The following is a 23965-nucleotide window of genomic DNA, read 5'->3' as shown; positions in this document are numbered from 1 at the left end:
CAATTTTATATTGTCACAAAATATTTGATTTTACAAGACTAAACATTTGGTCGCTAATACTTCCGTCATAAAATGTCTCAATTTGGTCGCGAAAAACAAAATGATGACATTTTTAATGACAATGATATTTGGTCCCTAAAAGACAAATAACTTTCTCTACAACACATTTTCGTCGCTAAAAATCAAAGTTGGGATAGCTAAAAATGCACAAAAATTAAATGTCATCCAATCATAAAATAAATAAAAAAAGAAAAAATTTGACATCCACAAATCAAAGACACTCTATTACCAAATCATAATGAGTACATAGCTCTGAGTATATTCAAAGTTTTCAAATTCAAAATTTCCAAAAATTGACATATCAAGTAATTCTTATCAACAGATAATTGTTGCTATTATGAGGAAGCAGGGCAATGTCACAGCGAAGCTTCTTATACTTTTCATCAAAGGACTCCTCGTCAGCATCACAAACACCAAAGCTCCCTAAGGTAGAAAGGGACACAATTATTTAAAACCAAAATTTCCCTTTCTGCCCAATCTACTTCTGCCTGGCATTCCTTCATCTTCATTGACACTAGAGAAGAAAAATGTGATAAACATTAGAGAGTTACCTAGTCATGAAGAGCTCTACTGCACAATACTCATCACGATTTGTCAATCGCTTAGTAAAATCTCAATATTATCATACATCTATTCTGGCTACAATGATTTCAAGGCTTCATCTCAATACTCATTCATATAGGTGACTAAAAGTAAAAATGGTACATAATCTGTTCAAGGAGAACTAATGAGACACCAACCACATCCTAACAGTGTATTTGTGTATGATCATTGTTTCAAACTTACACACGCTAACGGATTGAGACAAATCATTGACATCAACAGCCACCTTCTATGCTCAGACCATACATCTGGACAAAGAGAATGCATTCTATTCTGCCAATCAATCAAAACAACTGTTAGGTATATGTCTGTGGAAGGATCAAAAGCACAGAACGATAATTATTTGTAAGGATCTGGATCAACAAGCCAGGTCAGGATTACAATGTTAAAATATCAAACTAAAATGAAAAGGAAGACCAATTTGTGTGTGCATGAATTGTAGCAGGAATGAGGGAAACAATTAAGACACTCTTAGAAGTTTGCAAACTAAACCAAACCATAAAATGAATCATGTTTTCAAAATTATGAATCAATGTTTTTATATGACACCCTATCACCTGTATTGTTCACAAAGTTACATAACAAAATAGCCATATCCATGGTCATTTTTAACTATGGTAGGGAAGATGTCTAATGAACCGGACGGATTTGGCTATGATCCACTATCAAATTCCAATTCAGAGTGATACGTATTGCAAATCAGCTGATTCACTTGCAATTTTTATCCCAACAGTAAACCGGGGTGTATTCAAATTGGAGGGCCCACAAACTGGTATGTACTGGCCAATTTCTTGAACCATGGATCACAGAGATAGATACCAGAGCTATATAAAAAAATAATGATAATAACAAGTAAATAAAACAAAAATATTTGCATATGTTGTTTTATGATGTCTTCAAGCTTCTAGAAAATTATGTTTATAAATCTAATCCAACATTGTAGTTTTTGCTTTTCGTAGGGAAGGCAATCTGCTAAAAGCACCAAGAAGGTGTAACATGGTAGGTCTATCTATTGTACAAGGTGACTTGCACCACTAGGAAGTTATGTAATCAAATTTAATTCCTTGTAAAACACGAAATTAATAAAGAAAAATATGCAATTGCCAAAGATAGCAAATTTGAGTTCAGCTCAAATTTAGATACCAGAAAGGAGTAGAAACTTACCATAACAAACAGCAGCATATAAATCAGGAAATCTGTAATTGATAAGTGAAAACTTTCCCAAAACAAAAAATACACAAAATTGACAACCTAAACAAATGCATTTGTGCAAAAACCAATTTAGGTCACAACAAAGCTGTGTGTTGTTCGTCGGCCCATTTTTAGTCAACAACCTCCATAAAATTGCATAAATATGGTTTCTATTAAAGTTAAGTTCCCATAAGAACTGTTATGGACAAGGATATAGAAAACAAGATTTTAGGTTAAGTCAATATTATGTTGAGTATCTCAAAGAGAACCAGCTTGAGTCATGATGAACTATTAAATTGATCAAACTTTAGTGTACTTATCTGGAGCAAAAAGAATGCAAACCAAAAGATGGTCCCCAATTCCCAAATCTGTCTTTTTGGGAGCATAATAGCTGGAGGTAACCAATACATCAAAATCAAGTTATATTGTAAGATCATATTTAGAAATACAATCCAAATGAAAAGTAAACCATAGATGACGCCCTTGCATTCATGATTACTTATATATGTATTCATGATATTTGTGTTTCTAAATGATTCCTAATTCATTAAATAGGACTCAGCTAGTTGTGGTTGTTATATCTAATATATTGCCATTCATAGTTATCTAAAAATAATAATCAGATTTCTTTTACTTGGATTGGGAATTCAATTTTATGAATCAGATTGCTAAAATTGCAAGAAAAAGAATAGAACAAATAAATAAAAATAAAACAATAGTTAGTTTTAATAGAAAAGCAGAGCATCCATGGCATCTCAAATTTATCACTTTGCCATTAGAGCATCTTCAATGGCGCAAGGCAAAAACCATTTTTTGGCTTGCTATAGTGCAAAAATAAATAAATAATAAAATAAGACATTTTTTTGCTATACCACGCCAATGGTGACATTCTATTTTGGCACAACCAAGTTCCAAACTCAACTAACTTTCAAAATTTTCATTGAAGTAGTATCCCAAGCACCATTAACAAACATTCCATGCTTTTTCAAGTTTAGTCATCATTACCTAACATATACATGTTCCAACTTCTCTTTTTTGAGCCACTATGACCAAAGACTCTCAATATCTATATCCCATTTTGACATTGAAACCAAAGCTCAAGCTCAAGCCCCAGATGAGGAGAGCACAGACCCTAATCCATCTTCTCTTACTATGGCTTCTACTTACAGCATATCAATACCATACCAAGGTTCAAGCTACACGATCAGACAAGACACCCCTATCTTCTCTTCCTACTCATTATCGAATGTAATGCTTTTCATTTGCAAAGTACATTATAACGTCTTTTTAGTTTAAACCAAAATAAGAGGGAAGAAAACAAATATAAACATAATATATGAATTGCTTTAAAGAAGCAAAAATGCTAATGAAGCTTACCTTTGCAATTGCGATCCATGTATAGTTGATTTCAAGCTCAGACTTGCAAACTCGGATCAAGGCAGACCAATGGACAAATTTTCACCGCTTGGGTAAGTATAAAGAGTATTCTCTCCCTTTCTGTTTCATGTAGTGCAAAATATATTCTACATGAATAAATATGTAATTGAACAGATGAATAATGTCAAGCAGGTTGAAGGGAAGAAGAATCATAAAAGACCATCTGGACCTAACCCTGTCGGAAATGATCGTCCCCCATCAAGGCCATGAATCAATGAATGCAATTGTGTCACGTAATGAGTGGAACAGATTATTAGAATATTTCTTTGGAGTTTATGGAGGTTAGACATATTTGCGTTAAGTTAGAAAGATCTTGTGTCTAGGGTGTTATGTTTGTATAAAGATGCAATATATTTGACGTTCTGAATTCTATGACCTTTTTAAAATAGTAAATTAGCACATTTGTTGGTGAAAACCCCTACATCATTTTTAAATGGCTCGTGACATGATTTAAAACAAAACATATATTGGCTCCTAATATTTTTTTCAATGCAGCCAAGGAAAATTCAGTACCTAGCTTCTGAAACTATATTCAAACAATAAATTCATTAGAAAAGCAAATATTATTCGGGGTGATTTGTCAACATGTATAACGGTTTTGCATAAGCTAGACTTATATGTTGCAGCTGATTTGGAAGGCATGGGAAAGTTCATCGTGCAGACTTAGCTGCAATGTCCTTTAATATAATCTATTTCTTCCTTTTATTTAATTGTCCTTTGTCATAGCTCAAGGATGCCAAATGCTAGGTCTGTATCAAATCTACACCCCTGCCAACACCCTCAAACTAAGTTATACGGACTCGGGTACGGATATCGGGTGCGGGTGTGTATCTAGGGGTCGGACACTTCAAAATTAAAAATTAAGAATACGTGGATATGTATCCAAATTCGGATACGGGTACGAGAATACGTTAAATAGTTTTTTTTTAAAAAATATATTTATTATATGAAGATAAGTTATATTATATAAATAACAAACAAAAATCTATAAAGCACGGACACACATACGAACATGGACACAGATACAGGACCTTAGTTGCACGAAGCGGGAGCAGGAGCGGAGAAGCGTGAACTGATAGAAGTTTCTTAGGTAGGGAGCGTCTCGGGGAGTGACAATATATATATATATATATATATATTTAATACACATTAGAAGTTTTTTTATAAATATTTTTATTTTAATATACATTAATTATTTTATTTATTTATTATATTTTTTAAATAATGTGTTATTGTTAATTTTTTTTAATTTTATTTTACATATATGTGTTTGTGCTTTTTTATTAATATGTATAATATATACTCATATATATATATATATTATATTTATATATTTTAATGTTTTTTTTTATGCATATATATTATAAAGATTATATATATTAATATTTTTATTTTTTTTATTAATGTTTTTTTATTATATATTTATATGTTATTATATATTTATATGTATATATATGATATCTATTAAATAATAATGTATTGATTTTTTTTTTATTTTTTAAATATATATGTATTTATATAAAGATTATATATGTTTCATCTTTTATATATATATATATATATATTACTTATATTAGATATATATCGTGACAGAAGGCCAGAAAGAGAGAGAGCGTGAGTGAGACAAAGACAGAAGGCAAAGACGAAGGCAGAGGAGACGACGATCAGCAAGGAGACAATTTGCGCGAGCGCGCGCGAGAGAGAGAGAGAGAGAGAGAGAGAGAGAGAGAGAAAGATGATCTGCCAGAGAGAGACGAACTGCGACACAGACCAAAAACACACAGAGAGAGACGACCTTCGAACTGATGAAAGAAGAAGAAAAATGAAGCAAAGGAGGGCATACCCAGAGATGACGTTCAAGTTCTTCTTCACCTTCTTTCTCCTCTGTCTCTTTGTTGACCAACAAGCTAGGGTTTTTGTTCATAGCCACCAACGATTCCATCTGGGACAGGATCGCGTTTCTCTCTCTATGGAAACGCGATTCTTACACGTTTCTTTCTAAGAAACGCGGAATCGCATTTCTTACGAAGATTCGTCACCTGGTTGCATGATTCCTGCAACTAAGTACGGGACATGACAATTTCCAAAAAATGGGAACAATGACATGGCAGGGGACACAGCAAATTTTTTAATTTTTTTATAAATTTTTTAATTTTAATATACATTAATTATTTTATTTATTTATTATATTTTTTAAATAATGTGCTTCAATTAATTTTTTTATTTTATCTTACACAGTTGCACGAAGTGGGAGCGGGAGCGGGAACGGGAGCGTGGAATTGTAGACATTTCAAGAATCGTTAGTTGGGAGCGTTTGTATATATTTCAAATAATATATAAAAATATATTGTAAGATTATATTTTTTATGGGACTCTATATGTTATAAATAAATAAGAATTACTCCATTCGTCCCAAAATAATGGTCCCTTTTGGGGAATCTAACTTTTTTTGGTAGTACAATTATTGCATTTGAAAAAAGTTGATTTTCCAAAATTATCCTTTTGATAATACATTTTTTGGGAATATCAATGTCATAATTGTACTTTTTATATTATTTATTAATTTAAAAAAAGGACAAAATAAGAAATTTATATTATTTTTGTACTTGATTTTTGAAGAGGGACTAATATTTTGGGACAATGAAAAATGGAATAAGGGACTAATATTTTGGGACGGAGGGAGTATAAAAATTATATGTTAAAATATTCTAATTACATGCTTTTATTAGAATTTTTTTAATTTATTCTAAAATATTTTTATTACTTTTTTATCTATTTATTCTAAATTTTTTTTTGTTAATTTTATCTATTTATTCTAAAATTTTTTTGTTAATTTTTTTTTTTGTTTTATATTATTTTCTTAAAAAAATAGCATAATAACATTAATTCAATAAATATAATATATAAATAAATACACATAAATTTATAAAGATAATATATAATATATAAATTAAAACAGATATATATATAATTTATAAAAGTTATATATAATATATAAATAAAAACATATATTTATAAAAACAAATATATATACATAATACGTATTATATATATATATATATATCTTTAATCTGAGAAGAGAAGATCACAGAGAGCGGCGTCGTGTGAAGACCAGCGAAGAGGAGAGAGAAGTCGCGATGGCTTGTGTGCGACTCGCGAAGACCAGCAAGGAGAAAGGGAGAAGTCTGCGATGGCCTGTGTAGGTCTTGCGATGGCCAGCGATGGAGCTCCGATTGAGAAGAAGACAGATTCGTGATCAGATTCACGTTTCTTTTGCATCAAAATCGCGATTCTTCAACGAATTTGAGTCAGAAGCGCTTCTGAGGAAGAATCGTAAGCAGCATGAACGATTCCTGCTACTAAGATTTTACATACATGTATTTATTTTTTTATTAATATATATAAATATATATTATCTTATAAATATATTATATGTTATATAATAATTATTATATAATATATAATAATAATAGTTATTATTATAGTTATTATAATAATAGTTATTAACTATTATTATTATTATGTATAGATAGATACAAATAGATATGAATCAACAGAGATATGAAAAGTCAAGAAGATAAAACAACAGAAAGAGGGAGAGAAAAGCAAAGCGATCGATGGATCGCGATCGCAAGGGAGAGAGGGAAGGCGAAAGAGAGGCTTTTCGAAGTCGTCTGGGTGTTCGATTGGAGGTCTTCGATCTTCGACTGGATGGAGCTTCGACCAAGTTCTCTCTTGCTCTTTCCTCTTTCATTTCTTTTATTGTCTGTAAAAAGCCGTGTCCGAGAGAGAATAGACGAATCCGACACAGATCCCACACCCGCACCCGTGTCGTGTCGTGTCAACACGGGTACTTCACTCCAAAGTGCCAAGTCCATGTAACACAACCCTCAAATATTGGGATTGGTGGGCATAAAATTATCAAAATATTCAAAAGCTAGCATTCTATATCTGTAAAACAGCCTGCTTTGCTGCTTTGATCCATTGATGGGATTTATGGTTCAACAATTTCTAATTTTTGAAAGAATATGGTGTAGAAGGTTCCCTAAAGAGCACTCAAAAACTTTTGACATAAATATTAGTTTCAAACATCATGATGGATGTGCAAGTCTTTTCAATCAGACAAAAAAGAATGATTTTCATCATTTGTAAGTAAACCTTAAATGAATAAGCTGTAAAGAAAAAAAATGCCCACTATATATTGACTAAGATACAATTTGTTTACATATACAGAACTCACTTAAACTACACTCAATTAAGTATACATTTTCATACCGCACGCTTCCGCTTTGATCGCTTACTCCTCTTTGGCCTAGAATAATCTGGAGCCGGTTTGCTTCCATTAGAAGCATACACCTCATCTAGAACCTCTTCATCCTATAGAAAAAATTGAATTAATGTCTAACCCAGATTAAAAAGCAGTAAGCATTTACAATTAATAAATAAAAATTGCAAACTCTGTTAGATTTCACTTATTGTGGAGTTTATAAAGTTGGAGATCTACTTTACCTTCCATTACGTAAAACACCAAGTCCCTGAATTCATGTAGATATGTCTAAATATATCTTTCAACTTTAATTATGCCTATTTTTAATTTTTTGGTCATGAAAATCAAGAAATCCATCCTAACATTGAAAGTATACTGATTAATTGCTACAAAATCAGGCATTATCATGTATAAGAAACAAAATTCCTCAGAATGATTAAAAGCTTTTTAGCTAATGCTACCTTGATGCAAATAGTCAGGTAAAATGATATTCTTGACTTTCTCAAAAGTCTTATAGGAAACAATTTGTGGAAGAAGTATAGAAAAAGAATCCTTCAACTCTTTGCATCACCAAAAAAACTGCACCTCATACACAAGGGACATGGTTAAGTTGCTACTTTAGTTAATGTCATTAAAAACAAAATAAAAATTTGTTACTTTCCTTCACTGGTAATTCAAAACAAGCATATCCTAATGATTCACCATTATTACTCATGAGTAATCATTCACCAATACATTTTCAAATTACATTCATCCAAAAATTTTATTTGCCATAGTAGTCTCTATTCCATATTTGGACGTTTAATTTCTAGAATTGTTGTAGACTAAATGTTTACAAACATATACTTGTGTTGTGTCAAGTTGTCAACTACTACTTTAGATCTAATAATATCAACAACCCAAAATCTCTAGGTAATTTTATTTATAAACATAGTAATAATATTAAATCAGCTAAACAATCTCCACACACAGCACAGCTTCCCGAAATCATATCACCTGGGAACTACTACTCGGTACCGACTCAGAAAACTGAGTCAGGACCCCCCCCAAAAAAAATGTACTTAGGTAATTTTATTTTTATTTTGAAAAATGAAGAAGAGGCGTACACGTGCGGGAGGTGAGGGACCCAAAAAAAACATATACTTAGGTAATTAAATTTGCGAGTAAACTCATAAGAATTCCCAAAAGTTATGAAGATTTTTATAAGTAAATTATCATAAGTTTAGATTTGTCTCTAAAAGATTATTTTTAGGGACCAAATCTAACTAGTCCCTAAATATTTCTTGTAGTAGGCAATTTACTGTCATTAGTTGAGTAGTAGGCAATTTACTGTCATTAAGATCTCAAGAGTTTGATAATATACACACACAAGTTCAATCCATCGACGAAGAAGAGGATGATTTAATGAGAGAAAACAGAGATAAACCCAATCTGACAACATATGGAGAGTTTGATACATAAGGCCAACTGAGAGACGATTCATTCATCATTCTTATTCTTAGTGAGAGAAAACAGAGAAGAAGGCCGTATATATATATATACACACACACACAAGTTCAATCCATGTAATAATCAGAAATTGGAAATCAAAAAAAGAAAAATGATAGTGTAACACCTGAAAACTCACTGAAACAACAAATTAACAGCATACGAAATACAGTATTGATCGAACTATGCGAGAAAACAATTCTTCATCTCCAACACGCATTAGATTGGATATACAATACATATATACACACACAAGTTCAATCTATGTAAAGAATTCTTCAATTCCAACACGCATTAAGATATATACATATATACACACACAAAAAGTTCAATCTATGAAATAATAAGAAATTGAAAGTTCGAATTGGAGCTCTTACAGGTCGATTACGGAGATCGATTAGAGAGAGAGAGAAGCGCCAACATTTGAAGAAGATTGAGCTCCCAATCTGCCTTGGAGATCCCAACTTTAGGGTTGAAGATTGAGCAAACCGTTGAAGTGAGAATGAGCAAGTTAGGGCCCAACTTTTTAATTGTTAAAATAATAAAAATATTTGGTCTCAAAATATTTTTAATGGATAATGACGAAAATATTTGGTCCTAAAGATAATAATATATTAGCAACCAAATTTATTAGTTTTAAAAAATTATGTAAATATTAGGTGAGAATATTAAGACTAGATTTGGCAAGTCCTAAAAAATTTAAAAAGTTAAAAAGTTATACAAAAAGAAAAAAAGCCATTATTATTTATAAATAAAAAATATTAAAAAAATATTTTTATACATTTTTGTAATACAAAAGTTTCATTACACTGTCAGCCGTACTGTCCTAGCAAGAAGGTAGGTCATACATTTTTTGGGCAAAAAAAAAATTACATATGTAAAGCCACAAAGTTTGATGGTAACATTAGGCCCTTACGGGCCCACTAAGGGTTCCATTTTGATAATCTGAACCGTGCAATATGTAGAACTCGTCGAGACTATATGCCTGTAAAAAATCACGTTAATCGAATATCGTTAACGATATGATCAAATTAGTTTTGTATAAACAAAACGGATGGTGTGATAGTTAACTGTTGAAAAAAAAAACTAATCCGGTCATATAGCTATCGATATCCGATCAACGTGATTTTTTACAGGAATATGATACTCGACGAGTTGTACATGTTGAACGGTTCAGATTATTAAAATGGGACTTGTGGTGGCCCCCATGGATCGACCATCATTGTCCAAACGCTTTGCCCCGAAGGAGGTAATAATTTACTGTGTAAGACACATTGCCCCCAGCAAGGCAGCCATACTACCTACTCAACTTTCTTCCCCTATACATTTTATTTATACAATTTTTTATTACACATTTTTTCGTAAAAAGACAAAAAGTTAACTCGAACATCCATATTTTTTTCCTCAACTTTTTAGTCCAAAAAGATAAAAATTGCACTTATATAGAACACGCCAAACAACCCCTAAATATAAGGGTTAATTACAATTTTTTTTTAAAGTTTCATGCGTTTTTCACTTTAAACTCTAGTGCTTTTTACTTTAAACCTCAAAACGATTCTCCATTATCTTATAGAGACGAAAATGAACGGAGAAGAGGACGCATTAAAATACAGATGGAACTCCAAAGTTTAATTTGTTAAAATTGAAATACTAAGATTTAAAATGAAAATGGTGTGAAACCTTAGATTTTTTTTTTAATTAACCCAAAAAAAAAAAATGACAAACAGAAAAGAAGAGAGTGTGAACCCAATAATGGTAGGTCCCACAAAGAAAGAAGAAAGTAGTCACAAAAGCATTTACTAAAATACAAAAAAATAAAGAAAAAAATATGCAAGTCTCTTTCTTTGAAATCACACAACAATGGTGTCAATTCTGAATGTTAAACCAATATTTATTTGGCTGAGGGATTGATAATTATTTGTTTATTATTATTTTCTTTTTCAAGTACAACTGGGAGTAGGAGTGGTGGGTAAGGTTATATTAATAAGGAGATGGCTCCAGGTATATTCTGATTAGATTTTAATACAAGAGCACTAATAAAGTGTTTCAAGAAAGGATTGTACAAGTGGGAGTGAGAGTAAGCAGCGAAAGTAGGGAAGGGAGTGGAGGTGACTAGGAAAGAAAGTGTACACCAACCATTTAAAGAAATTACAATGGTAGCTGTGAAGCAGAAAGAGAGAGGGTCGGGTGCTAGAGTGGGGGACAAGGATAGAAAGTGGTTGAAATGAAAGAAAAATAAGAACAAGTTTAACAACAAAGGAAAGGGAGATAGGTAATACGGTAATGTTAATTATGGGGAAAAAAAAGGGTTAATTTTATTTTTTTTGTCAACTCTGTTAATAAACTAATTTTGACGAGGGAAAAATTGTAATTTCTAAAATCACAAGAAGTAAACTATATTTCTAGACAAATTTCAAGTAACATATCTATAATTTATCCCCTCTCCCCTCCAAAAAAAAGAAAAAAAAAAAAAACCAATATTTCACTTTATCCCTTTATAGTACAAGTTATGTGCACATAATACCCATGTCATTTGAAATAAACACAAAATCCCCTAAACTAAACACTTCACTGTACCCCTATATATACACATAATCCCCTACTATTTGAAAACGTAGACATGTGTAATACATTGTTAATTTTGATGAAGATGGTATATTTTATTCAACAAACCACAAGAAGTTAAGTGACTATTTTCAAAAGAAAAAGAATTATATGCAAATGACCTATCCCTCACTTAAGCCCTTTGTGAAAGAGCTAAAATGTTTCATAGAGCCAAATCTACAAGAAGACTCATCAACCCATCATCCATCACACCATCTCCTTTAACCTCCTATGTATCGACTCTAGACAAGTTCTTGTGCATTAACTGGGGAGAGAAAAGTGCAACAAGCAACGGATTTCTTCTTAAACAGGCGATAAAATCATCCTTGTTGATCCTCCCATCGCTATCGGTATCAAATGATTTGAATAGTTCATGGATCTACAAATGTAAAGTAAAACAAAGCTTCAGTTCGAAAGAATTTCAAGAAAAATATATCGTTGTGGTTACTTTTCTAAGGTTATTGTATGGATTAGACTGACATGTCTATTGAACCCATGAGGATGTTAATTACTCACCTCAAACTCGTCCATGTTTGGAATAGCCAGCTTAATGGAATCTCCCAACTGAGCCATCCATTTACCAACGAAGAGTACATAACTTAAACCTTATCCAAACGTATAATAAATAAAAGGGAATACCAAGGAAAAGAGTATGAGACATACTTCTTGCTCGGAAATGTAATGGTTTCCACCAGTGTGACACTCAGCGAAGGCCAATTCACGGCTCGTCTGAAAATGGTTGCTGTAGGACATGAGCTGACCCATATAGGAACTGCAAACAATAGATTTTCCATCTATGAGAGGCTCTGTATTGGCTTTGTGCAGACACAGTTGGGAGCAATTGGGGATCGCATGTATAACTAAGAGAGAGATTATCCCTTGCTTGAATGCTATTTTACCCTTTTTTTCTCCACATCAAGGACTCCAAATATCTACAACATAGAATAATTGCCATGAGATAGGTGATGAAATCAAGAAAAAATAACTTCTTAAATATGAAAACTTTCTCAAATCAAGTAGCTGTAAATTGTAATGTTGTTTCACATTTCATGGACAACAAAATTTAGTCACGCATCTAATTTATTTCCCCAGCAAAGGCCTCATATCCATCCATTCAAGACTAAGGCCTAGTATTGTCTACATAGTTATACAACTATGATGCATGGGTATTTTGGCAAACAAGCCATACCAGTACCGGGTACTCACTGGCGAATGGTACTTCGTATGGTGTACTTCTGCACACCTACTGGATACACGAAACACGTATTCAAATTTTTGGAATATTCAAACGTACCTAATATATACCTAAGTTATACCGTACCTTAGTCGAAACACTATTTTCTTTACTACAAAGATAAAATTTCTTTCTCTAGACTTTTTATTTTTATTTTTAATTTTATGCTTAGCATGATTATAAAATGGGAGACTTACGTGTAGGTCCTACTAAGTGGACTTATTGTCTAATAGGTTATATGATAATTTATGACATTTTTTATCATACACTATTAAAAAATGCTACTAATTGTTAATTTTTAGTGATAGATTAAAAATTGTCACAAAAAATGTTACTAATTATAAGTTTTAGCAACAGTTTAAAAAAATGTTATTAATTTTTAACTTTTAATGACAGTTTGAAAAATTTATCATAAAAAAGTCACTAATTGTAAGTTTTAGTAACAATTTATAAAAAACCATGACAAAAAAAGGTCACTAATTGTCAATTTTTAGCGACATATGCAAAAAATTGTCACATTGTACTAGGTCTTATTTTCAATAGGATTTGATGAGAATTAAGTCTAATTATTAGGACCTACTGATAGTTTACCCTTATAAATACAATTAAGCTGTGATTTGTAAATTATTTAATGTAATGACATTTAATTTTGGTTTATACATTTACTTTTGGCATTCAATGTTAATTGTGGATTGAATCTTAACAAATTAAATCATTTAATCAATTTTTGTATTATTCCAAATTAAAAATAAATATTTTTTTTACAAACATACCAAGCGTTATCCGTACTCTAATTTTTTTAGATTTTGCCATATCGACATACTCGTATCGTATTAGTATCTGTACCCGTGCTTCATAATTATACAATATTGCATTTTCCTAGTAGTAACCATAATTTCACATCCATTTTGTGTCACCAGCAACTATGTTCAAGTCATCACAAAGACATAACATGGGTCAACATCTAAGAAGTACGAACAGACATGGGACATCACCACAGTCCAACATTGAAAGTTAGATAGTGACTCATCAAATCATAAGAAAATAGATACACAACAGCAAATAAGAGTACTATTACATAGCAAATCGCATAGTATACGATTCACAAATCTAATATATTGTCGTCTTAACGTATATTGTCTTCTCCTTTAATTAACTATCATCTGTGCAACTTAATGCTTAAGTATTTTTGTTCAAGTAAATCAGAGGAATTAATGACCATGATAATTGTCATAGCCTTGCAGTCACTGGTGCAAAGTTCCTGGAGAACATCGTTCAATACTTGCTGCACTCAATTCTGTACAGGTTGATAAGAAAAATAAAGGAAAAACATGCTTCTAGTATTTTTTTCATTTGATACTTAACACAAGTTTTAATCAAGTGTGACAAGCCATTGCAGCTTTGGAATCCAATCAGGAGCTGAGCATTCTGTTATACAACTTTGGAATGTCAGGGTCCCCAGTCTGCAAGTTCCAAGTGGTAATATCTTTCTTTATTTTATTTTTTATTTTTGGACATTTGCAATCATAGCCTTGCGAGGAGGGGAACCTTGTCCATGGCAAGACAAGAACCCTTGACCTACATGAGCGATGCAAGAATTCTGGTCAACTAAACTAGTCCTACTTGGTTATGTATACATACTGAAAGTAGTCATATCAATCCACGGATAATAATCAATCATCTTTCAATTTCCTAATTGATTTGCTTCTAATTGGGCAATATGTGTATTTAGAGTGTCCTCACCCTTGTAATGGGATCGTTTAAGTTGTAATTGAACTTTCTAGTAGTGAATTATATTGATATAATCATTGATGGTGACAGAGACAGATAGAGCAGAATTTGTGTCAAGCACAGAAGTGCAGATTACTATAATGACTTCTCTCTCCTCCCACACCCTCTCTCCTTCCACACCCCACTCCTTACAGGTAATTTATCCTCTTTTAAAATATGGTCAAATTGAAAATTTTTGTATGAGCCTTTGACTTGATATTTCTTCATGATTAAAATTTTTCTCTAAACTAGATGAAATTAGTAACACAACAAATGAGTTCTGCGGGTTACACATTGGCCAGTGTGAGGACATGTTGCCCAAGTGTCATAAATCATGAAGTTTAATTTTTGAATAAAGAACAGCTTTAAAATGTGTTCTACATAACTCCGGAAGTGTGAAAAGTATTGGCATTTGACACAAACACAAATCCTTGTTAAAAATTGTCATGCCTGTCTTGTGACAATTTTATTGTTCAAATGTATATCGACCTTCACTCTATGGCAAATTAATTTTTAAAATATATATATGTAACAAATGAGTTTGCAGTTCAAATGTCAAAAATTGAAAAAGAACTAGACAGAGATAGCATACTTAAAAGAGGCCTTTCAAGCATAGAGACACAAACAAGATATTCATATTAAAGATCAGCAGGTTACATAAAAAGTGAAAAATACTTGGTAACTAACCTTTTCAGAAAGATTACAAGCCTTCAATCTCAGGACCCTGAAGAAATCGTGGATTCTAACCTGTCTGCTATGAGCAGGATGCAAATAGTGAGATAAACAATTCTTGCATCACCGTCAACTTAAGGGCTATTGTTATTAACATAAACTTAAATGCAATTAGACAAACTCAAGAGAGAAAAGAAAGCATTTTAGTGCTGCATGTTGCAACTAGGACAGAGTTAAGCATATTTAGATACATATGGTCTACATCTTCAGTTCAGTGAAGCACTACAGTATGTTATAATAGTCACAAATCACAATATAAAAAAAAGTGTCAATTTCGAAACCCAGTTATTGGAAGAAAATTGAGCTCACTTGTTTTAAAATCATGCATAAAAGAAAAAATAAAGAGAAAAGAAAAGCCTGATATGATAATGATTAATGAATTTCAGTGCAACAGTAGGGTTATCCAGTGCACAACTAAGACACAGCATACTGATGAGGGCAAAAATATATATTCACAGAAATACTCATGATCAACGTTAATTATAACCCTACCAAGGATTTGATATATCAGAGAAAAATGGGAAGAAGCAATTTAAATATGCTTTTAAATCAAATAATGAAATATCAAGAATAATTTCATTTAGCCACCAAAAAATCCTTCATTTGCATCATTGGCATGGATGCAGCTTTAGTTCAATGAAAATATACTTTTTAATAAACTCAAATAAAAATCACATCTACAAGTGAAAGAAAGGAAAAACAAACAGGACAGAAAGAGCACATGAAATGAAGGATAAAATAAAAAATAAAAAAACAAGTAGATCACTCATCCATGATTCAAATACCCTGTTCAATAATCTTGTGCGACAGAATGAAGGAAAATTGATCACATTTAGGGACTTGCATGTAGGTAAGGTGGCATGAAGTTCTAGATGAACAACTCAAGTAGTTTTGATCAAAAGTATATTATAAATAGCTCCTTACAGGAAAATGAAGCCATACATGATAATTATTGTATTATAGAAATATCACTAAAATTAAAATTTCTTGTCGTCATACCTGGAATTTGGATTCATGGATAGAAATGTATCCAGAAAGTCCATAGCTTTTGAACTGCTTAAATCGAATGTCTGGCAAAGAAGAGATATAATCCATTTCATCTTCTTTCCAATTGACCAATTAATATAAAATTGAGAGTAATCCATTAATGATGAACTAGAATACTGAATAAGAAGAGAGAAATTTGGTTTAGAGAGGGATCAATGTATTTAGAATAATTGATGGTAATCAAATTACTTGAATCTTCCTCTGCATTTAAAAAAAACAAGGATAATTTATTGCAAACCAACAGAGACAATAGGCATGCGCTATGTGCAGAATGCACCCCAATTAAAAAACCAATGGAAATAAGCTCTCTACAAAATCCATAAAACCAAAGTGTTACCACAAAACATTAACACCCAAACGAATTAGATTTTGGAAAGCACGTTCCAAAACATGGTAAATTTTTGTTCCAAAATCGTAAATTTAATGATCTCAAAAGGTTTTCAAATATATTTTGCTGGAAATTGTGTTCATGCATATAATATGATAGTGGTGTTGGTGGTAGATAGTGGCATGTATAGAATATGATAGTGGTGTTGGTGGTAGATAGTGGTATGTATAGAATATGATAGTGGTGTTGGTTGTAGATAGTGGCATGTATAGAATATGATAGTGGTGTTGGTGGTAGATAGTGGCATGTATATAATAAGATAGTGGTAGATAGTGGTAATATATAATATGTAAGTGGCATATAATGGGTTATGATGATGTTTGTAATATCTCCTATATAAGGAGTGTCATTTGGTCTTGTAAGATAAGAAGTTTTGAATATAACAGAAATATATTCCTTCTTCCTCATATTTTCGGAGTTCTTCTTCTTCATATTTTCTAAGTTGGTATCAGAGCAACAAAAAACACAGCAGCCCTAAAACCGTCATAGCCATGTCGGAAGTCACGTCCGGAACCACTACAACCCCTGCCGCTGCCATTCCGGTGAAAACGTCCAACTCTCACTCTGTCCAAATCACCACCATCCGCCTAAATGGTGATAATTTTCTCCGCTGGTCACAATCTGTCCGGATGTATATCCGTGGGCAAGGAAAGATCGGTTACATCACTGGTGACAAGAAGGCTCCTGCGGTTAATGATCCGCTGTTCGACAATTGGGACGCTGAAAACTCCATGGTTATGACATGGTTGGTCAATTCCATGGAGGAGGATATAAGCTCTAATTACATGTGCTATACTACTGCACAAGAATTGTGGGATAATGTTAGTCAGATGTATTCTGACCTAGGAAATCAATCTCAAGTTTTCGAATTAACTTTGAAGTTGGGAGAGATTCGTCAAGGAGATGATTCCGTCACCAAATATTTCAATTCGTTGAAAAGGTTGTGGCAGGATCTTGACATCTTCAACACATACGAATGGAAATCAGTTGACGACTGCAACCACCACAAGAAAACTGTGGAAGACAGTCGTATTTACAAGTTTCTTGCCGGCCTCAACATTGAGTTCGATGAAGTGCGAGGAAGAATTATTGGCAGACCTCCTCTCCCATCCATTGGCGAAGTATTTGCCGAAGTCAGAAGGGAAGAGAGCCGAAGGAGCGTCATGCTTAAGAAAAAAGGTAATGGTGAATCAATTGAAATTTCTGCTTTAATTAGCGATGCTGCGGCCAACAAGGCTGCAAATTACCAGCGCAGGTTTGATGATAAGCCACGGGTCTGGTGTGATTTTTGCAACAAGCCTCGCCATACACGCGAAACGTGTTGGAAGATTCATGGCAAACCTGTCAACTGGAAAAGCAGCAAACAAGGAGAGAAGAATCGTGGCTTTCCTACCGCTAATGAAGCCGATTCAGGTCCCTTCAACAAAGAGCAGATTGATCAACTCTTAAAGCTGATAAAATCCAACTCCTCAACCGGTACTCCTAGTGTTTTGTTGGCACAAACAGGTAGAAATCCTAAAGCCTTCTCTTGCCTAAACTTCTCTCCGTGGATCATAGATTCCGGTGCCTCCGATCACATGACTAGTTTTTCCCATTTATTTAGTACCTATTTCCCTTGTTCTGGTCATGACAAAATCAGAATAGCCGATGGTAGTTTTTCACCTATTGCAGGAAAAGGACTTATTAAACTAACTGAGAAAATTAATCTCAATGCTGTTCTTCACGTCCCCAACTTAGCCTGTAACCTTTTGTCTGTCAGTAAACTATCTAAGGATTCTAATTGTCGTGTTACATTTTTTGAATCCCATTGTGAATTTCAGGACCAGAACTCGGGGATGATGATTGGGCGTGCTAGGATGCTTGAAGGTCTTTACTACTTTGATGAAGTACCTGTTAGTAATAAAAAAGCTCAGAGCTTTAATAGTACCAGTTCAATCTCTGTTCGAGAAAAAATAATGCTATGGCACTATAGGCTAGGACATCCTAGTTTTCTTTATCTGAAACATTTATTTCCAGAATTATTTAAAGGGATTGATTGTTCTTCTTTTCATTGTGAAAGTTGCATTTTTGCAAAATTTCATCGCTCTACTTATTTGCCAAAACGTTACCAGGCTTCAAAACCTTTTTATTTGATTCATAGTGATGTTTGGGGCCCTTCTAAAATCACTACTCTTTCTGGTAAAAGATGGTTTGTTACATTTATTGATGACCATACCCGCTTATGTTGGATTTATTTGATGAATAAAAAATCTGACGTGAAAAATTTATTCACAAATTTTTACAATATGATTGAAAACCAATTTCAAACCAAAATTGGTATTTTACATTCTGATAATGGAACAGAATATTTCAATGAGCAGTTGGGTGAGTTTTTGGAAAAAAAGGGGATTTTTCATCAATCTACATGTCGGGATACCCCTCAACAAAATGGCATTGCAGAACGAAAAAATAAACATCTACTTGAAGTAGCACGTGCTATAATGTTTTACATGCATGTTCCTAAATATTTATGGGGTGAAGCAATTTTAACAGCCTCGTATTTGATAAACAGGATGCCTACAAAGGTGTTAACATACAAAACACCTTTTGATTGTCTCAAAACTTTTTTTCCTGACACGAGGTTGTTTTCTGATTTACCCGCCAAAGTTTTTGGATGTACTGCCTATGTTCATGTTCCCAGTCAATTTCGTTCAAAACTTGACCCCCGTGCTATAAAATGTGTTTTTTTGGGTTATTCCTCAAACAAAAAGGGGTATAAGTGCTTCGATCCTCAAAACAAGAAATTTCATGTGAGTATGGATGTGTCATTTGTGGAAACAAAATCCTATTTCCCCAACACTTCTCTTCAGGGGGAGACAAGTGGAGTAGAAGACCGTTTTTGGGATATTTCTATCCCGCTCCCCAATGTCATTTATCCTACACAAAAACCACATCTGTCTGATAATGATCACTTAGGAGAACCAAGTTCTATGGTGCCTAGTCAAGAAGATTCTTGTTTAGGGGGAGAAGTACTACAAAATGATCTAAATCCTGAGCTTCAGGTTTATACTAGGAAGCGATTTCATCTGAGGAATAATGACCCGAATGTCCATCCTAATGACCCGAATGTCCACCCGAGTTCTGGCATCGAAATTTTAGGTAATCCTATTCCTTCTATTTCCGACCTTGATGTACCTATAGCAATTAGGAAAGGTGTCCGAAATTGCATTAAACATCCTATTGCAAATTACCTCTCCTATCAAAGACTGTCTAAAAACCATAGAGCTTTCACATCTAGGATTTCACACTTGTTTGTTCCAAGGAATATACAGGAAGCATTGGATGATCCAAATTGGAAATTAGCAGTCATGGAGGAGATGAATGCTTTAAGGAGAAGTGGTACTTGGGAGATAGTTGATCTACCCAAAGACAAGAAAACAGTTGGGTGTAAATGGGTGTTTACGATAAAATGTAACGCAGATGGAAGCGTTGAGAGATACAAGGCGAGACTGGTAGCTAAAGGCTTCACTCAAACTTATGGGATTGACTATCAGGAGACGTTTGCTCCTGTTGCTAAAATAAATTCCATCAGAGTACTGTTATCTCTTGCAGTAAATTCAGATTGGCCTCTACATCAACTTGACATTAAAAATGCATTTCTCAATGGTGATCTTGAAGAGGAGGTGTACATGAGCCTACCGCCGGGATTTGAGCAGAGACTTGGAAGTGACAGAGTATGCAGATTGAACAAGTCATTATACGGACTCAAACAATCACCAAGAGCGTGGTTTGAACGCTTTGGGAAGGCAGTTATCAGTTGTGGCTTCTCGCAGAGTCAAGCAGATCACACAATATTTTATAAACATTCAAAAAACAGTAAAATTGCAATTTTGATTGTTTATGTTGATGACATCATTTTAACTGGTAATGATGAAGCAGAGTTAGCAGCCCTCAAAGAGAAACTCGCAAAAGAATTTCACATTAAGGATCTGGGAGCCCTCAAGTATTTCCTCGGAATGGAATTTGCAAGATCCAAGGAAGGTATATTCGTTAATCAGAGAAAATATGTTCTTGATCTCCTTGGAGAAACAGGTATGCTTGGTTGTAAGATGGCGGAGACTCCGATCGAGCCTAACTTGAAGTTACAAGCTGCTAAGGCTGAAGAAGTCAAAGAGAGAGAACAATATCAGCGACTTGTAGGGAAATTGATTTACTTGTCTCATACGCGGCCTGATATTGCCTTTGCAGTCAGCATGGTAAGTCAGTTCATGCACTCACCAGGGGCAGAGCACTTTGAGGCCGTTTATAAGATCTTAAGATATTTGAAAGGAACTCCAGGGAGAGGCTTACTATTCAAGAAACATGGACATCTTCAAGTTGAAGTATACACAGATGCAGACTGGGCAGGAAGTGTTACAGACAGGAGATCAACATCCGGATACTGCTCCTTTGTAGGTGGGAACCTAGTTACATGGCGGAGTAAAAAACAGAATGTGGTAGCTAGAAGTAGTGCAGAAGCAGAGTTCAGAGCTGTTGCCCATGGAATCTGTGAAGTAATGTGGATTAAAAGAATTCTTGAAGAATTAAAGCTTTCTCACCCGACACCTATGAAGGTCTATTGTGACAACAAAGCAGCTATATCTATAGCTCATAATCCAGTTCTACATGATCGCACAAAACATATAGAAGTGGATAAACATTTCATCAAGGAGAAAATCAATGCTGGCATAATCTGTATGACCTACCTTCCAACAGGTGAACAATTAGCTGATGTGCTAACGAAGGGACTACACAAGAAGCAATTTGATAAGCTGACTAGCAAGCTGGCTATGGAAGATATCTTCAAACCAGCTTGAGGGGGAGTGCTGGAAATTGTGTTCATGCATATAATATGATAGTGGTGTTGGTGGTAGATAGTGGCATGTATAGAATATGATAGTGGTGTTGGTGGTAGATAGTGGTATGTATAGAATATGATAGTGGTGTTGGTTGTAGATAGTGGCATGTATAGAATATGATAGTGGTGTTGGTGGTAGATAGTGGCATGTATATAATAAGATAGTGGTAGATAGTGGTAATATATAATATGTAAGTGGCATATAATGGGTTATGATGATGTTTGTAATATCTCCTATATAAGGAGTGTCATTTGGTCTTGTAAGATAAGAAGTTTTGAATATAACAGAAATATATTCCTTCTTCCTCATATTTTCGGAGTTCTTCTTCTTCATATTTTCTAAGTTATTTCCTCGAAGGTTTCCTTGGGAGGAAAATAAAATTCACAATTGAACTAAAACCTTGGGTGAGTAACGTTTTGAAAGGATAAAACGCCAAAAATGGGTCATGGACAAAAAATAAATGGGCAAGCTCGATAGAGTGCTCTTGACTATAGGAACACACAACAACATGCATTCGAAGCACCCAAAAATAATTCTCTAGAGCCATATGTAAATAACAAGTCTATAAAGCTCATTTTCAATTTTTCATCATTTTAACCAATAGATACAAAAGCATGCTTCGTTCTTTTCTTCTAAAATGTGTTATACATTTATATTAAATATACACACACACCAAAAAAAACAAAACCAAAAGATACTGAGCCTTCGTTTGGCAATAACTTTTTTAGTTGACTTTTTGGTTTTTTTTGACTTTTTTAGCCTGGGATTTTTTTGTTCGTTTGGTATTCTTGATTGGCTTTTTTGGCTTTTTAGCTTTTTAGCTTTGGAATGGTGGATTTTTTTTCGTGTTTTTGTGATTTTTGGCTTTTTGTGATTTTTTGACTTTTTTTTGTCCTTTTGTGATTATTTAGCCCAACACAATTACCAACACAACCCCTGAAGATATGATATGAATCTATTTGTATTTTCACCATATTATAACACAACTAAAGTATTCATATATAAATCATTCAATTAAAAACTCACTGATTCCACATTTGCCATTTCAACAGTATGTAGTGAGGGATTTTCCTGCAAAGCATACAAATGACAAAAAAATTAGGGTGGACTCCATAGAGGACTTCAAACTCCCCCAGAGAGAGAGAGAGAGAGAGAGAGAGAGAGAGAGAGATGCAACTTAATTTTATAAAACATGTGGTATTCTACGGTTGTTTCCATCATTCCTATGAGTCTTCCAGCATATCTCTTGGACATGGAATACATTTGCATAATTTAAATAAGGAAAAATGCTAAAGACAGCCTTTGGGCTGTCAACAGTACCAGGGGACGTGTAAAAAGTGTGTCCAAATTTGTGAAAATGCTTTGGGATGTGTAAAAAATACATTGAGAGTTTTTTGGCGTTTTCTTCCCCTTATTGGCAGCCCATTGGGCTGTCATTAGCATGACTCTTTAAATAATTTAGCATTATTATTTATTAGAAAAAGGCTTGTATAGAAGTTAGTAGACAAGATGAGAAATTTACAAAAAGTTTTCCAAGTAAATATGAAAAAATATTAAAGAAACCAATGAAGCTAAAGTTGCATCCGGGAAAGTTCCTGGACAGTTTTCTAAGGCTAGGCAATAAACACTATGAACAAATACAATGTTTCCAAACAACATATATACTCCCTAGAATTTGGCCAAAAAAAAAAAATACTCTTCCATCAAAGTGGAAACATACAACGGAGAAATGAATACTGAAATACCCAATTTGAAAGAAATCAAACTTGGCAAACCAGAGTACACTAAAATATTTTTAGTAATGCATGTGAAAGAGAGTTGAAGTTATTTATTTTGGAAAACAAGAATTACAAGCGTTAAATGGTGTGCTTCAAGGCCTACACCTAACATATTATGAGATCCCAAGGAGACAATGTAAATTCCATCATTGCAGCTGCATCAAATATTCTTGGTCCATCGCAAAAAAGGCCTTCAAATTAAGTTTAAGAGCTGAAATCTAGCACTTCATAGAATGTTTGAATGAAGTACAAGATCATTTTTGCCGAGCTAAAAGAAAGATTAACTATAAAAGCCAAAACACATGGAGCACGAAAAGTGACCTGTTTGGACTCGGAAGCTTTTGCAAGCAACATGATGTCCCCATAGGAATGAAATGTTTGTACAGTTAGTGTAACCAAGCAAGACTCAGCAATCCAGGATTCAATCTAAGACTAGACTAGAGATATGTTGTTCTGCAAACCAAACAAGTCAAGTGTTAGTTCAACTTG

At 33.5% G+C, this 23965-nt stretch overlaps 1 protein-coding gene across 11 annotated transcripts; it reads right to left on the bottom strand.

Annotated features, from left to right (window-relative positions):
• Positions 1–256: 256 nt before the first annotated feature.
• LOC114316774 (lysophospholipid acyltransferase LPEAT2-like) lies at positions 257–23965 on the bottom strand. 11 transcript variants are annotated; one of them, XM_082897880.1, is made up of 7 exons: positions 23798–23965; positions 22725–22769; positions 16386–16456; positions 15342–15408; positions 3232–3351; positions 847–2245; positions 257–574 (listed from the first exon to the last, which is right to left on the bottom strand). In XM_082897880.1, the coding sequence occupies exons 1-5, from the start codon at positions 23828–23830 to the stop codon at positions 3313–3315; spliced, it is 255 nt and encodes an 84-aa protein (XP_082754006.1). In that variant the 5' UTR covers positions 23831–23965; the 3' UTR covers positions 257–574; positions 847–2245; positions 3232–3312. The 11 variants fall into 11 exon arrangements, 9 of the variants coding, with proteins under 9 accessions (XP_082754006.1, XP_082754004.1, XP_082754007.1 ...); XM_082897878.1 differs by having other exon boundaries at positions 847–936; positions 23798–23961; XM_082897881.1 differs by having other exon boundaries at positions 847–936; positions 15342–15405; positions 23798–23959.

The sequence above is a fragment of the Camellia sinensis genome, chromosome 12 (genome assembly GCF_055761805.1).
Source record: "Camellia sinensis isolate YWXY chromosome 12, ASM5576180v1, whole genome shotgun sequence".
Taxonomy (NCBI): Eukaryota; Viridiplantae; Streptophyta; class Magnoliopsida; order Ericales; family Theaceae; genus Camellia; species Camellia sinensis.
This window is presented reverse-complemented; position numbering and strand designations above follow the sequence as displayed.

Excerpts from the sequence above, each read along its gene's own strand:
- LOC114316774 (XM_082897874.1), bottom strand. The coding sequence starts at position 12,415 with ATGGGTCAGCTCATGTCCTACAGCAACCATTTTCAGACGAGCCGTGAA. Across the intron at positions 12,215-12,313 it reads ATTACATTTCCGAGCAAGAA|TTGGGAGATTCCATTAAGCT; the intron begins GTATGTCTCATA and ends TGGATGGCTCAG. Across the intron at positions 12,030-12,166 it reads CAAACATGGACGAGTTTGAG|ATCCATGAACTATTCAAATC; the intron begins GTGAGTAATTAA and ends TTACATTTGTAG.